We start from the raw sequence: 15,634 nt of genomic DNA, 5'->3' as shown, positions 1-15,634 counted from the left end.
GGTTTATTTTTTGTTTGTATTTGTTCAACAGTGATCTGTAATTTTATATGTATATCATCACCAGTTCCTGTTTGATCACATTGTATGTTGCAGAATCTCTTAAGTTAACAAAGATTGTAACGATAAAACACACACACACATCTGGAAAGCAACACATCAATCCACCCAGGCTGTTCTTCCTTCCTCCTTCCACACTTTCCATGATAAAAACTCATTATTCACATATTTACCGGAGGATATCAATTTTTCAGGCTCATAACCTGTAATGGTTCTAGGGGTTGCTCGTGCGTAAGCCGGTGCCAACACCTGGCTGGGTTGCCTGAGTGAACCTTTTCTGTCCGGACAGCCACTCACCCGTGGCTGTCTCAATCGCTGGCAGAATCTGTCAGTGGGCGTTTCTTAAACTTCTTCCAGCAAAGAAGCTCTTTGACGCCTAGTCTCCTCCTACTCTCCCTGCGCGGAAGCCTTCTGCGCAAGGAGGGCGTAGGCAGCAGAGGACCCTTACTCTCCCCGCTGTTTCCCAGCAAGGAGTCATGGGACCGCCTCGCCGATTCCCCCATCTGCCCCCCTTCTCCACTGGTGCTACGCTGATTCTCTTCCCCAGAAGCTGGGCTGCCTCTCCCCATCCCAGGACGCTCTCTGGAATCCCTCTGGAGCTTGCTCTCTCCCTCCGGCACTGATGGCAGTTCCCTGACATAACCATATGAGGCAGTTTTCTACTAGTGACAGAAACTGAAGTATATGAAATCAATCTGTAAACGGAAAAACTCTGGAGAGCAAGACTCAGAGATCTTATTTGACATATTGTCCTGCCATTAGGAAAGCATTAAAAAAAATGCACCACTACCTTACCAACTCTGAATCAGCAGATTTCAGCAAGCCAATAAAAATGGTTTACAGAAGAAAATTAACACTGCATGACTGCTACCACAAGCCACTCAGCAAATGTAAATAAGATAACAGAGCCTTTACAACAAATATAGCCTCTACTGCAAAGATATCAGCACTTTAGTAGAACACTTATTGTTATAGACAAAAAAGGCTCTACGTGGCCCAGTGGAAATATATGATGCAATGAGTGAAGCTCACCCATCATCTGTTTTCCACCACTCTAATTAATTCTTTTTAACGTTGTACTTACTTTCTTTCTCTTACAAAACTACTTCTCGTAATTTTACAAAAATTACAAAAATGTTACAAAAATTACTAAACAGTCATTCGGTACATATATATATTTAAATCAATCTAAGTCATAATTAAGAGAGTCCAAGGATAATAACAAGAAGATTTAAAGATGGGACTAGTGGACACTCAAAGCAGTAGAATATGAGATGATTGTGTTGGGATATAAGTACTACGCAGCTGCGAACAAGCATCACATGTTTACATCACATGATGGAGCTAACCGTGGGGCAGGAAGCTCCAGGGATTTCACAGGCATTTGTTCTTTGTGTAATATGAGACCTTCCTGTTGCTTGTGTGAAGGAAGTCTGAGTGAGTTGCTCGGAGAAGTCTGAGTGAACGGACATGTTTTTGTACAGTTGTACAGTCAGAAATAAACTGTAGATGAAACAGACTTTCTGACTATCTTCTTTCTCCTGCTGGTATGCAAGGAAGAAGGACTCCACTGAACTTGAAGCATGGGAACCCCTAACAAAAAAGTTATAATTTGGCAAAATATTTGGACTTTATGATATATATTTGTATAATTTGGAATATTTAATGTGATTTGATTGGATTGTTAAAATGGAAAACTTAATAAAAATTATTATTAAAAAAGTCATAATTAAGAGAGTCTATCAACAGTTGCATAATTGGGGGTGTCCATAAAGTATGTCGCACACCCTAAGGTATTTTTAATACATGCAGGGAAGAAGGCTGGCTCCTTGCTCATAAGGGTTTGCTACACGTGTGTCAGAGTGGGTGCAAAAGGGCTCCAGACCTCTCATGATGTCTCAGAGAGAGTCAGGTAATGAAAGAAGGAGGGTGAAGCTGCCACAACCAAGAAGGAGAGAGTAACCTATGTAGAAAGGTTCATAGGTAGGTACCACCATCACCACCACCACCCAGTGTCGGATCTACAAATTTTGTCATGGGCACAAAAGTTTGCACTACCACCACCCCTCATCATAAATAAATTTTAACAAATGACTGCTCAGACTATACAAAAATCTGCCTTGGGCGGGAGGGAGTTGAAGGATCTCTTAATTCTTACTGGCAGAGAGATTCCACATGCATCGATGTACGCATATACAACAAGCTGCTTAGCAATGTGTGCCAGTTATTCATAAACTTACCATTTATGCAGATTTCAAATGATTTGCAAAGGTCATCCTCAAACAGGCAGCCTAGAAAGAATGCAATGAAAACACAAAATCAGGATGGTGTGAAAGCAATGCAGTTGCAGTACAGTCCCAACATCTCAAGCTATAAAATCTCAAACTGGAGTCAGACCTTTGTTTGATATTCTAAACTGAACAGTACAGAAGAAGCCAAGAGCATAAAGTAAATGGGAAGAATGAATGGGAAGAATACAGAAATATAATACCTGCTACTGAGCGCCTGGTCCCCAAAGGTTCGTTTCCCGAGGCACAGCTCTCATGTAGTATTTCTAGCTGTTATGCTGGGCCTCAAATCCAGAATGTGTCTATGACCATCTGAAGTCAATAGCTAAAAGCTGGTGTCACTGCTTATATACCCAACTGATCATTGCAGGAGGCCCTCTCCTGCAGATACCATCTCATCAAGGTCCATTCAATACAATGAACGAAATGGGCTTTTGGTGTAACAGCACCTACCCTTGGGAACTTCTTCCCATTACATATCAGACAGGGCACATTTCTATAATCTTTCTGGTACTTATTGAATACTTTCCTTGGATGGCCACTATAACAAGGTCCTGTACACAGAAAGACTTTTTATTTTTGGTCAACCTCAGGTGGAAGACATCACTCATAAAGAGAACCAAGAAATCGCTTTCTGAAATCTCTGTTTGCAGAAGCAAACAGGTACACCATGGTAGAAATGGTTCTGTTTCTTCTGCGTGGCAATAATTGCTTTGTAACACAGAAAGTGGCCCTCTGTGCACCGGCTGCAACAACAACAAAAATCAGGGGAAATGAGTTAGATAAAAGCACTATAAGTTGTTTTGGGAATTCAGACATTAAGTTTGCGGGTGTCTCTGGTATCTTCTCTCTTAAATCGATAAACAATAAAGGAAGCTAGATCCACCTAGACCAGCAAGAGTTTTAGAAAGCATGCTCATCATCATAGTGATTATGAGAGCCAGTGTGGTGTAGTGGTTAAGAGCGGTAGTCTCGTAATCTGGGGAACCGGGTTCGCGTCTCCGCTCCTCCACATGCAGCTGCTGGGTGACCTTGGGCCAGTCACACTTTGAAGTCTCTCAGCCCCACTCACCTCAAAGAGTGTTTGTTGTGGGGGAGGAAGGGAAAGGAGATTGTTAGCCGCTTTGAGACTCCTGAAGGGGAGTGAAAGGCGGGATATCAAATCCAAACTCTTCTTCTTCTCTTCTTCTTCTTATGGTGGTAGTCTCAACTCTAGTAGACAAGCTACATGTGAAATAATTCGAACCTTATCCCTTGTGGTTTAGAATTTGCATGCGATACACCTATCATATATCAGCTGTCATGGTAGGCCATGACATATCTTACACTTGCTGGGGTAGTAAGAACAAACTGAGTAGATGGGAACGAAAAGCAATGACAAAATCACACCTTTAAAAACATACTTAGCTACGGTATCACAATTTGCATTGAAGGCAAAATGTTTTATTCTCAGTGTTGTGTTCTCAAATTAAACATGCCCAGGACTGGACTACTTACATTTCCTTCTAAGTCTTCTCCTCAATCCCTCTTTGTATCTGTCAACAAAATCACTATGCAACCTCTTAATCAGCCATTCATGCAACAGTTTTATCTTTCATTCTTCTATCTTCTTTCCTACGCACATTAATCAGCTGTCAAGTCCTGCCATTTCTCTTTGTTCTCTCTCTCCCCCTCATTCTTCCTCTCTCTAAGCCAATTCTTCTCTGCTACGTCAGCTATAATACTGGTTCATGTTCTGGTCATCTTTTATCTGGTCTTCCTCTTTCACAACTCAGACCTCCCATCTCTCTATCCACAGCTACCCTGTCAAAAGTACTAATTTATTCCATTGTTCAGACCAAGAAACACCCCTCTTCAGATGCTGTCACTGGCTTACAGTTTTGGCCCAAGCTCCTCATTACTCCCTATCCATGATCTCTACTTATCCAACTCCACCATGCTCAGCTGATTACATGTCTCCAGAATAACTCAACATATTCTCCCCTGCTTCTTCCTATGAATAAAGGTATCCCTGAACATGTACATGGTGCCATCTCTCTCCCTTCCTTCAAATCGCCCATCAAAACACATCTATTCGATGTGGTCTCTGATCACAGAATCATAGAATTGTAGAGTTGGAAGGGACCCCGAAGGTTATCTAGTCCGAACTCTAGCAATACAGGAATCCCATCTAAAGTATCCATGACAGGTAGCCATCCAACTCCTGTTTAAAAACCTCCAAGGAAGGAGAGTCCACTATGTTCTGAAGAAGCCTGCTCCACTATCGAACAGCTTTTACTGTCACAATGTTCTTCCTGATGTTTAGTCGGAATCTCCTTTCTTGTAACTTGGATCCCGATTCTGTCTTATGAAGCATTAGCTACCCTTCCCAGCTTGGTGTCACCTGCAAATTTAATGAGCATCCCCTCAATTCTTTCGTCCAAGTTGTTATAAAGACATTAAACAACAACGGGCCCAGGACAGAACCAATGTGGCACCTAACTTGCCACATTTTTCCAGGATGATGAGGAACTATTAGTGAGTACTCTTTGGGTTTGGTCAGCCAACCATCTACAAATCCACGTAATAGTTACCTATTGCTTTATAAGTCGATATGAACTGCCTTGAATGCACTGTTTAATTAATACTCAGTTTGACCCCATCAACATAAATATGGGTAGCAATTTTGGTGACAGCCAGTCCCTACTGACTTTTGACTTCCTTATATTGAATCTGCCATTTTGTTGTTCAGGCACCAAACGTAAAGAGATTACTTTGGAACAAGTGTGTAATTCAAATAAGTGATTTTAATTCTGTTCGGTCCCTTTTGCATTATCACCTAATATGTACTCAATACGCACAAGAAAAACTTATTATACAAAGCTGCACCTTCAATGTTTCAACAAAACTTGACAATTACATGCTGATTAGAATGAGGCATCTGATGCAATTAACCAGAGGATCTATGTCTTGAATAGCAAATTAATAAATTCATGTGTGGCAAACTCTGGTACTGGTTTGCTGGGGAAAGCAGATTAGAAGGACCTCTAAATCTCCTTGAAAAACGCATGATATTTGAATTGAGTTTTACATTAACTGAAGCTAAAGTTATGCATGTTTCACCCAGCAGTCAAAATGCTAATTTAAACACAAATTTATTTTTTGTTATTATTTGCTACAGCATTAAGAAACAACATATTTCATTTTAAATATCATCTACCTGCTAATGGTTAATGACAGTAATAAATCATTACTGAAGAGCAAAGCAGTATCGTATCCTGCAGATCCTTTTACTCACGTCATGCATTACAAACAACTGTCTTCCATCTTCTAGCAAAATACCCACCCTCCCCACCTTAGTTTCCTGCTAAAATAAATGCAAATGAATGCAGGATTTACCTTGTGTCAGAAACAAGCCATACATTCCTCCCCTCATATATCAATATTTTATTGAAAAACACTCAGCTACTCAACCATATCAGTTTAAATTGACTAATTAGTGCAATCTGCTTTAAGTTTGCATATGAAAATGCAAAATTTGGATGAAAAAAGGATGCTGTTTCAGACCAAAATTGGGGAGTTAGAATCCAACAACATATGGAGGGCCACAGATTCCACATTATCTGATTTAGATAATGTGATACAGGGGTCACCAGTGTAGTGCCTACAGGTGAGAATTTGCTCACCAATACGTTTTGTGCAACCCACAGAAGGTCTCAGTAAATTTTCCCTCAAAAATCCCAAGTGCAATCCTGCTCAGTTCCTATTTGTGCTGGTTCGGCTTATCCTACATTGAACATGCCCTTTTAAACATGCCCACATTTCATTCAATATCAGGATTGAATCTTCCCTTCCAGTCTGAAGAGGTGTGCAAAGACCATCTCTCTACAAGTGTGTTGCAGGTGCCTTTTTTCCCCTCTTGCATGGGTGGGGTGGCTGTAGGGTGGCATGCAGCCCCTACCATTTTGTGTGCCTTTTCTCTATTAGACTTCGCAGCTGTTTTGCGTGAAGCCATACATCCCAGGACAGGCATTTTGTGAGTGGTGGCCAAATGAACCACTGGCCGCAAAAGGTTGCCGACTCCTGATGTGTTGCAGCCAACACCATCTCCGGCAAGCCATTCGCTTTTGCAGGAGAGAAAGGAATGCCTCTTGCAAGATGGCAACTACAAGGTCCAGGTCCTGTGAGCATCTGCATTACACTGTTTAAAATCTTCAGCATGGTGTAGTGGTTAAGAGCGGTAGATTCGTAATCTGGGGAACCAGGTTCGCGTCTCCGCTCCTCCGCATGCAGCTGCTGGGTGACCTTGGGCTAGTCACACTTCTCTGAAGTCTCTCAGCCCCACTCACCTCACAGAGTGTTTGTTGTGGGGGAGGAAGGGAAAGGAGAATGTTAGCCGCTTTGAGACTCCTTAGGGTAGTGATAAAGCGGGATATCAAATCCAAACTCCTCTTCTTCTTCAGCATGATTTTTCAAACGGAGTTGTTAAAACAAACTTATTTTAATCTAGTAATCTAATCAATTCATTAATCCACTAAACAGTGCCATCCTACTCCCTTTCTCTAATATCAGTGGTCTTTAAATATGGAAGAGCCTTCCCTTACATCACATTGTGACCCATCTGCTACCCTCATTCCTAATTCCCCTTTGCAGAAGGAAACACAGTGCTCTGCCTCTTCAAATATTTCAGGCTGCTGGAACTAGTATATGCCATCTGCTCCTAGAACTGATTTGGTGTTGCTCATGCTCTGTGGAGCTTGGATATCAGTAAGAACCCAGTGTACATGTAACTAGCTTTCACTGGCAGCAGAAACTACAGAAAGGAAAGGAACTGAAATGACATATTTCTAGTTCCCAAGAAGGTTTTATTACTCGAGAAATTGCACTGCACTACAGTTATTCATAGCCTGGTCAACATCCATGTTAGATCTAGCACAAACAAGAGGGGCTGTCCCAACGCCATGCTGGAAGAGCAGCAACGCCCTGTACTGGAACTCCAGCAGAAGCGGTGGGGTGCCGCCTATGTGCATATACCGCCTGAGGCAGCTGCTTCACCCATACCTCATGGTTGGGCCAGCTCTGGGAGAGAGGATATAGCTGTAAGGCGGCTACATGAAAACATGTGAATATGGAACAGTTATTGATAGTATTCAAATATTACACTGGCTTCCAGTTTATCTTGATACAATTCAGTGTTCCGGTTTCACACTATGAAGTCCTACAAAACTTGGGATCACGAGAGGTCCAGAGGGTGGCAGTAGGAGAACAGGCCTTTTCTATGGTGGCTCCCCATTTGTGGAATGCTCTCCCCAGGGAGTCTTACCTGGTGCGTTTGTTACACATTTTTCAGCGCCAGGCAAAAACATTCCTCTTCTCTCAGGCCTTTGGCTAGTTAAATAATTATTTAAATATATTATAATCTATGGCCATTTAAACTGGGGGGGGAGGAGTATTTCTTTTGTTTATTACTATGTTATGTATTTTTGTGTTTTTATACTGTAAACTGTCCTGTGATCCTAGGATGAAGGGTGATACATCATCATCATCAATCATCATCATCATGCTGTCTGCCTTTTCTTGTCAGTACCTACATGCCTTTTAGGAGACTAGCTTTAATATTCCTTCTCCGGTTACCCTCAATTGACTAGCAACAGGACCCTTTGAGTTGAAGCACTTACCCCATTTAAGAAATATTCTCTCACCAAATTCATGTGGCAAATAGGTAGCTGTTGTTTCAGTGCCAAGTAAAATAATGTTTATTTTCCAGTGCCTTTGGGTGTTTGATCAGATGTCGTGAAGTTTTTGGCATTGCTCTTTTGCATATAGTCACATGTAATTTATTGGATTCAAATTAGTTTGGAGCTTTTTGTTGGCTTTAATTAAATTATTAGCCACCTTGGAGGCTTCCCCCTGCCTGCAACCCTGCCTCCAAAGAAGGTGAGGTATATTTTTTAAATAACTAATAAAATGCAGGGCTATTTTCTTCTTTAATTTACAGTGTACTACTTAGGCTATAGAGACACGGGTGGCGCTGTGGGTTAAACCACAGAGCCTAGGACCTGCCGATCGAAAGGTCGGCGGTTCGAATCCCCGCGGCGGGGTGAGCTCCCGTTGCTCGGTCCCAGCACCTGCCAACCTAGCAGTTCAAAAGCACATCAAAGTGCAAGAAGATAAATAGGTACCGCTCCGGCAGGAAGGTAAACGGCATTTCCGTGTGCTGCTCTGTTTTGCCAGAAGCGGCTTAGTCATGCTGGCCACATGACCCGGAAGCTGTACGCCGGCTCCCTTGGCCAATAAAGCAAGATGAGCGCCGCAACCCCAGAGTCGGCCACGGCTGGACGTTTCCGTATGCGGCGCTGGTGCTGGCTTGCCAGATGCAGCTTAGTCACACTGGCCACGTGACCCGGAAGTGTCTTCGGACAGCGCCAGCTCCCGGCCTCTTGAGCGAGATGAGCGTGCAACCCTAGAGTCGGTCACGACTGGCCCTGATGGGCAGGGGTACCTTTACTTAGGCTATAATTTTGTATCAGAGATAAATTACAATACGCAGAACAGTGTGATTTCAGGGGGTTCTTAGTAGCCACTTGCTTAGTGGAGCAGCAAGTCATTCTACAGGCTGTATAATCCTTCTCAGTCACCTTACCCTATTGACACATTTTCTTCAGCAACTGTTAAACAAGTGACTATTATAATATGAAATATTTCTCCCTGCAACCAGGCTGGGAAAGCATAACTTTGACTGATGCATCCAAAAAGCAAATCAGGTTTGGCTATGTTAAACACTAGTAGTGGGGATGGGGGTGGGGCGGGAAATCCCTGACATTTAAAATACTATCCTTAACTCACATGGTCCTTTATTTACCATGATTCTTGTCTAACAGGGAAGGAACTGCAGTTGCTGCAACAGCACCACAGCGGCTTATTTTCTGCTGTACATCAGAGCTTGGTGGAGCCATGACCCTCCCTACTAAAAAGCAACAGTGGAAATTATCATTATCATAGCGCACAGCTATGGGTGGGGTGAAAGGGAAGCAACATACAAACTGCACAAGTTATTAGCTGGGGAAATCAATGTGGGTGCAATTTGCTTGTGCCTATAAGCCATATGATATAGGGTTGTTGGGCGTGAACATGTCTGTTTCAGCAGATGTTAAATCATTCTGCTGTTTCTAAGAAATTTCCATGACCACTGCTTTTACGTAAGTTGTTGTTTTATAGCTTCAATGTTGACTATTCCCGTTCTGCTTTTGTTTTAATTGTACAGTGGTACCTCGGGTTAAGTACTTAATTTGTTCCAGAGGTCCGTTCTTAACCTGAAACTGTTCTTAACCTGAAGCACCACTTTAACTAATGGGGCCTCCTGCTGCTGCCGCGCCGCCGGAGCCCGATTTCTGTTCTTATCCTGAAGCAAAGTTCTTAACCTGAAGCACTATTTCTGGGTTAGCGGAGTCTGTAACATGAAGCATATGTAACCTGAAGCATATGTAACCCGAGGTACCACTGTATTCCTGTTACGCTTCTCTGTAAACTGCTTTGAATGAGTGTTGGGAAAGTGGGCCAATAATAATATCTGCCTTGTGATATCCTATGGTTTTAAGCTACACATTATTTGGATTGATTGGTTATTTCTAAGTATTGATATTCTGTGTCAGTTAACACTGTGCTTGTATGAGCTATGGAATGAACTATTCCATTTCTTGTATATCACGACAGTTCTAACTTGATTTGCATCTTCAAATTATGTCAGAGGGCTTGGAAGTTAAAATATGCCATTACAGCTGTGCTGCTTAATTTTTCTCTTGTAGCTTATAAAGTTTGCTCTTGTTTCTCACCTCATTTCTGTCCTACATTTGGCTCAGTATAATTTCATAGTGGTTCTGTGAGTATGAAACTGTGTTCAGAAACTGATCGCTGCTCCCAGTAGGCTCCCATTCTTATTTATTTTGCTTTCTCCTTTTGTTGTTTGAACGGCTAGTATTTTCTCTGGGCCTGAGAATATTCTGTTTTTAGAAAACATCTGTCTGCAGAATCCTATTACCATCAATGGTAATATTCTCTCTCAGTTGCTGAAATACTGCTTTTGATAGAAAATTGTACTTCTCTTGAGACCTAATGTATGCAGGGACGAGTAAGATTTTTCACTCCTATGCTTCCTAACCATGATTTGTGAATTACATCCTGGAATTTCCTTGCTAAGTGAGAATGTGCAAGTGTACAGGTAGTTACAGTAAAAACTGAAGCCATTTCATTCCTCCATTGGTCATCCTGCTGCTGTACCACCTAGAGCTAAGCTATCATTTGACTTAGCATTGCGTTCAAACCCAGGTTTTTGTTTTGTCTTGCTGCAGACATACCATGAGAGCTGTAATCAAGGTGTGTTCTTGACTTACTGCTTGCGGTTTTGTCTACAAGAACAAACCACAAGCCAGCATCCAGCATTCAGAAGTTTATGGTTGACTTGATGAAATACAGGTGACCATTCTCCCTCTCCTTATATGCTCTCTATATACACCAATGAATAAGCCCCAAACATTATTTTCTATTTTCTGTTTATTGTTAAGAAATGTATGTATATGCTCCTAATGGTACCATCCCTACCCCCCCCAATCCAGACCACATTTTTATTTATTGTTTATTTTCATGTTACACATTTTTTAACTAAGTCCCTTCTTAAGATTTGTAAGCTACGCTGTACAATTATCCTAAAGGTAAAGGTACCCCTGACCATTAGGTCCAGCCGTGGCCGACTCTGGGGTTGCGGCGCTCATCTTGCTTTATTGGCCAAGGGAGCCGGCATACAGCTTCCGGGTCATGTGGCCAGCATGACTAAGCCGCTTCTGGCAAACCAGAGCAGCACACGGAAATGCCATTTACCTTCCCGCCGGAGCGGTACCTATTTATCTACTTGCACTTTGATGTGTTTTTGAACTGCTAGGTTGGCAGGTGCTGGGACCGAGCAACGGGAGCTCACCCTATCGCGGGGATTCGAACCGCCGACCTTCTGATCGGCAAGTCCTAGGCTCTGTGGTTTAACCCACAGCGCCACCCGTGTCCCTTACAATTATCCTAAATCTTTGTATTTTATTAAAACTAATAAAATTACTTTTTTAAAAAAGCAAGCAGACAACAAGCCCAGGTTCAGATGCAATACTAAGCCAAATCATGGTTTAGCTTTAAGAATGGATTGTATTTCTGACTTACAGCTAGGTGTGGTTAGATAGGTCTGTTTTAGTCCGTGTCAATTTCACGTTTGCTTATTCGTACATCCCTTCCATTCCATTACACATTAATCTGTAATTTTTTGGGAAGTATAACCATTCCTACTTAAATAAGTGTTTTAGCTTAATGTGCACATTTTTAAATGCATTTTTTACTTTATAATATGCACAGTCTACACAAACAAATATATTCACAGCCTTAAATTTCCATATTGTTCATTTCAATAATCAATACAGCAATTCCATCTCTCATAAAATATGGACTTTTACCTTCTTCCTTCCCTCCTTTGAATTAATTTGGCCAGTTTATCCATGACAATTCAACACATTTCGTCAACCAGTCCCAGGCTGTTGGAACGTCTCACTCTTTCCATTTTATGCAGCTGTTATTAAGACAGAGACTATTACAGTAGTCTCTAAAATATTTTTAATGCATTTTGGCATGTCTTTTGAGCCATATGTATTGTAAAATCCTGAGACGTGTGAAATCAAAGTATAGTTAACTTCTGATCCATGAAATACAAACTGAATGAAATTAAATCAGTCAATCAATCAATCATTTTATTTGTATGCCGCCTTTCTAAAGCTAAAGCAATGCTCCACTGGCCCTACTTACACTCTCTGCTGGAGTGAGATTTATTCTAAATCTTCCTATGCCAGAACTCAAGGATATGCTGTCATAGGGAATATGGTGGCATAGTGTCACTGTTGCCACCAAGGTGGCTTATCTACCTTAGGCAAAAACTACCAGGAGAAGCAAGAGAGTCAGAGTTGGCGGTGTGCTAGGGACAGAGCTGAAGTTAGACAAACTTCTATACAGTGGTTCTTCCGGTTACAAACTTAATTCTTTCTGGAGGTCCTTTCTTAACCTGAAACTGTTCTTAACCTGAGGTACCACTTTAGCTAATGGGGCCTCCCGCTGCCACTGCACTACCAGCACACGATTTCTATTCTCATCCTGAGGTAAAGTTCTTAACCCGAGGTACTACTTCTAGGTTAGCGGAGTCTGTAACCTGAAGTGTTTGTAACCCGAGGTGTTTGTAACCCAAGGTACCACTGTATTTCCTCAGGGCTTGTCTCTGTCCCTAATGGCAATGCAACATTACACCTGCAAAACAGTACAAATGGCGGCATTCTTGTTGAAACCCATGAAGAGCACCAGGCAGCTCCCTCAGCCTTTTCTTCTGCCACACAGCAACAAAAGTGAATGTACTAACCCTCCCATTATGGCATTCAAATAAAAGGTTTATGATTACTGGCAAACGTCAATATTTACAAAGTTTCTGGCTTTGTTGTTTTGTAGGTTACGTACACGTCTCTTATAATATAAAATAACTCCAGGTTATGTCCTACTATATCAGCCTTTGAAAAATCCATTGTTGAATCGGAAGTTGAAAGAAAGCAACAAGAAAACTCCAGGGTACTTAGGAACTGGCTTGTCAATATATCATCAGGTGACTGAGTATGCAAATAGGGGAAGTGACTGGAATTTGTAGTGAGATTTTCTGTTCCCTATGCAAGAGCAAAACTGTACAGTGGTACCTCGGGTTAAGTACTTAATTCATTCCGGAGGTCCATTCTTAACCTGAAACTGTTCTTAACCTGAAGCACCACTTTAGCTAATGGGGCCTCCTGCTGCCGCCGCACCGCCGGAGCACGATTTCTGTTCTCATCCTGAAGCAAAGTTCTTAACCTGAAGCACTATTTCTGGGTTAGCGGAGTGTGTAACCTGAAGCGTATGTAACCTGAAGCGTATGTAACCCAAGGTACCACTGTATACCCAAAAATATTCATGGGCTTCCTGGGTGATTAGTTTACAATAGGCAAGTCAGACTGCCTCACAAACTATTTAAACATGGTGCAGATATGGCTCACAGATATGTCCCTACTTTTCATCAGAGTGAAACAGCTGATTTGGGGTGTCATGAAGCTGCTAAATTATTTAATTTATTATTGTATTTTACTTCCAAGAAGGGGAAGAAGTACTTGTAGGATTTTCTACCTCAGATGCCAAAACAACTTGACTGGCCTTGGCTACTATGTGCATTGACATGGGTGGTTGGGTAGAGAATCATCATTTGCTGCTCCGCCAAAGCCAGCGAAATATCTTCGGCTGGCCCTGGTATGGCCAGCACTCTGCTGAATGGCACATTAAATCAGGATTCTGGAATTTCCAGTAGAGTCCAGAAGCTATTGGCTAGACTCCCAACAATGATAGAGTTATGAGCTGCCATGCAATTACGCATTATGTTAAGATGTTTGCCAGTGTCGACATCGTGTTGCTTTGGCTAGCTTTTGGTGAATGGGTTGCAGTAAAATACACTTGACGTTTTCATTCTATTTTAATATTTTACTTTATTGTTACATTTAATGTCCTGCCTTTTCCATAAACAGAACTCAAAGCAAAATAAACAGGGTTCCTTGACAGCCTCCTACCAGTCATGGTCCCTGCTTAGCTTCAGCAAGGTTCCCACATTGTGTATCTTTAAATAATACCCTTTGATTATACAACAAATCATTGTACTAAGCCCTTAGAATAGGGCAGGATGTATTCCATATAAATAAGCAAACTGCTAAAACAATCCTGGGCAGGCATGATTGTATAATATGTCCTAAGAGGCTAGGTATGCAAATAGTGAGCACAAGAAAACCCAGCTTTGCTTAGTTCAGGAAGGAGAAAGTATTATAAGGAGGAATTTTCATTTGACAGATAATAAGATAATTCCCTACCCCTATGCCAAAGCCTGACTAAACCTTTGTGCTGTGCCCAGCGAGAGACCACGTTTGGAATGCAATATTCATGTACCTTGAAAGGCCTGCAGGAGATTGATTGCACCTTATTTCCAATCTGCACTGAGATGCTAGGGTTGGATTACCCTTTCAGCTCAACAGCCTTATACAGGTGAGCATGACTTAGCTGGGATCAGGATGTGTAATGCAATCAATAAGGAGGAGAGTAGTACCCCCAGAAGGCCTGGAGTAAAGTAGAAAGCCCTTGTTAGGGAAGTGGGAAACTGGAGGGGTTTGCAGAGCTTTCCTCCAGGTTTCTTTCAGATATTAAAGAGATGCACAGTTCATTAACATCCAAGGGACTCTGTTCTACGCTCGAGCCATGAAGCGGGAGTAGATAAACATTCATTTTCCTCTGAATTGTGAAGGGCTTTGCTTTGTACCTGTTAGGGAAAGAACTTCCTGCACTTTTCCAAAACCAATCTATCTTGCAGAACTAACAGTAAGAATTTCCAGACAGTGAACACTGAAGTGCTATTTACCGGGTGTTATCATCAATCTGAGGATCTGCAATGAATCTGGATAATCTGAGGCTACAGATCATTCATGGTACAATGAACGTTTGAACACTGGTTATGCACTTGTATTTTAGAAAGTGGGAAAGGTTTTGAGAAGTTCCAGGTACAAAACCACATATATGATTCTGGAGTGTACAGTGCAATACTTTGCATGTTCAGACACAGAGACCTCCCCCCTAAATAAAGACACACTTGACTCAAATTTTAGTTTTGGTTTTTGGCAGAATTTAGGCCACAACTTTATTGATTACGGAAGGTGAGTGGTTGCATAGGCTCTGGTTCGACTAGCTCCCTGCACCCTTGCAGGCAGCACTGACCCAGGGCACCAGCATAGGTCAGCCAAGGGTGAACACCTAGGTAGGCGAAAAGCTGGGAACAGACTATGTTCACCACCCAGATGCCCCCTGGACTCAGGCACAGGCACAACGCCCTCTCGGGGGTTGACCAAACCAGTTGAATCCCTGGATTCCTTTAACAGAATACCCTTCACATAGGGATGGCGAGACCATTCTCCCATCCCTGTCACCTGAACCAGTGCCTATCCGCAACCTTACAAGTTGTGACGATTTGCTACGTGGCAGGCGAAACCCAAATGGCAACAGCCAATCAGCCAAGTGGGGAAATTCCTGCCGTGTCCCTGTCCCAACGACAGACGATGGCATAGCAAGGTCAATCGCAAAATGCCCTAAAAGTAGGGAGAGGTGGGCGAGTGTTCCGAATGCACAGGCTGAAAAAGGAAGCTCTGGGTCACGTGCATGGGTATATATAGGTCCCTCGATCCATT

At 42.2% G+C, this 15,634-nt stretch overlaps 1 protein-coding gene across 1 annotated transcript in view; it reads right to left on the bottom strand.

The window, feature by feature from the left end:
• Nucleotides 1-15,634, bottom strand: part of PTPRN2 (protein tyrosine phosphatase receptor type N2) — a 601,734-nt gene that overhangs the window by 560,653 nt on the left and 25,447 nt on the right. Inside the window, exon 2 of the mRNA XM_083579333.1 lies at nucleotides 2,298-2,348. Coding sequence (XP_083435459.1) covers nucleotides 2,298-2,348 — 51 coding nt within the window. The remainder of the gene's footprint in view (nucleotides 1-2,297; nucleotides 2,349-15,634) is intronic.

The sequence above is a fragment of the Podarcis filfolensis genome (assembly GCF_964270895.1).
Source record: "Podarcis filfolensis genome assembly, chromosome: 12".
NCBI lineage: Eukaryota > Metazoa > Chordata > Lepidosauria > Squamata > Lacertidae > Podarcis > Podarcis filfolensis.
The sequence above is the reverse complement of the archived record's forward strand: the minus strand, read 5'-3'. Positions and strand labels throughout refer to the sequence as shown.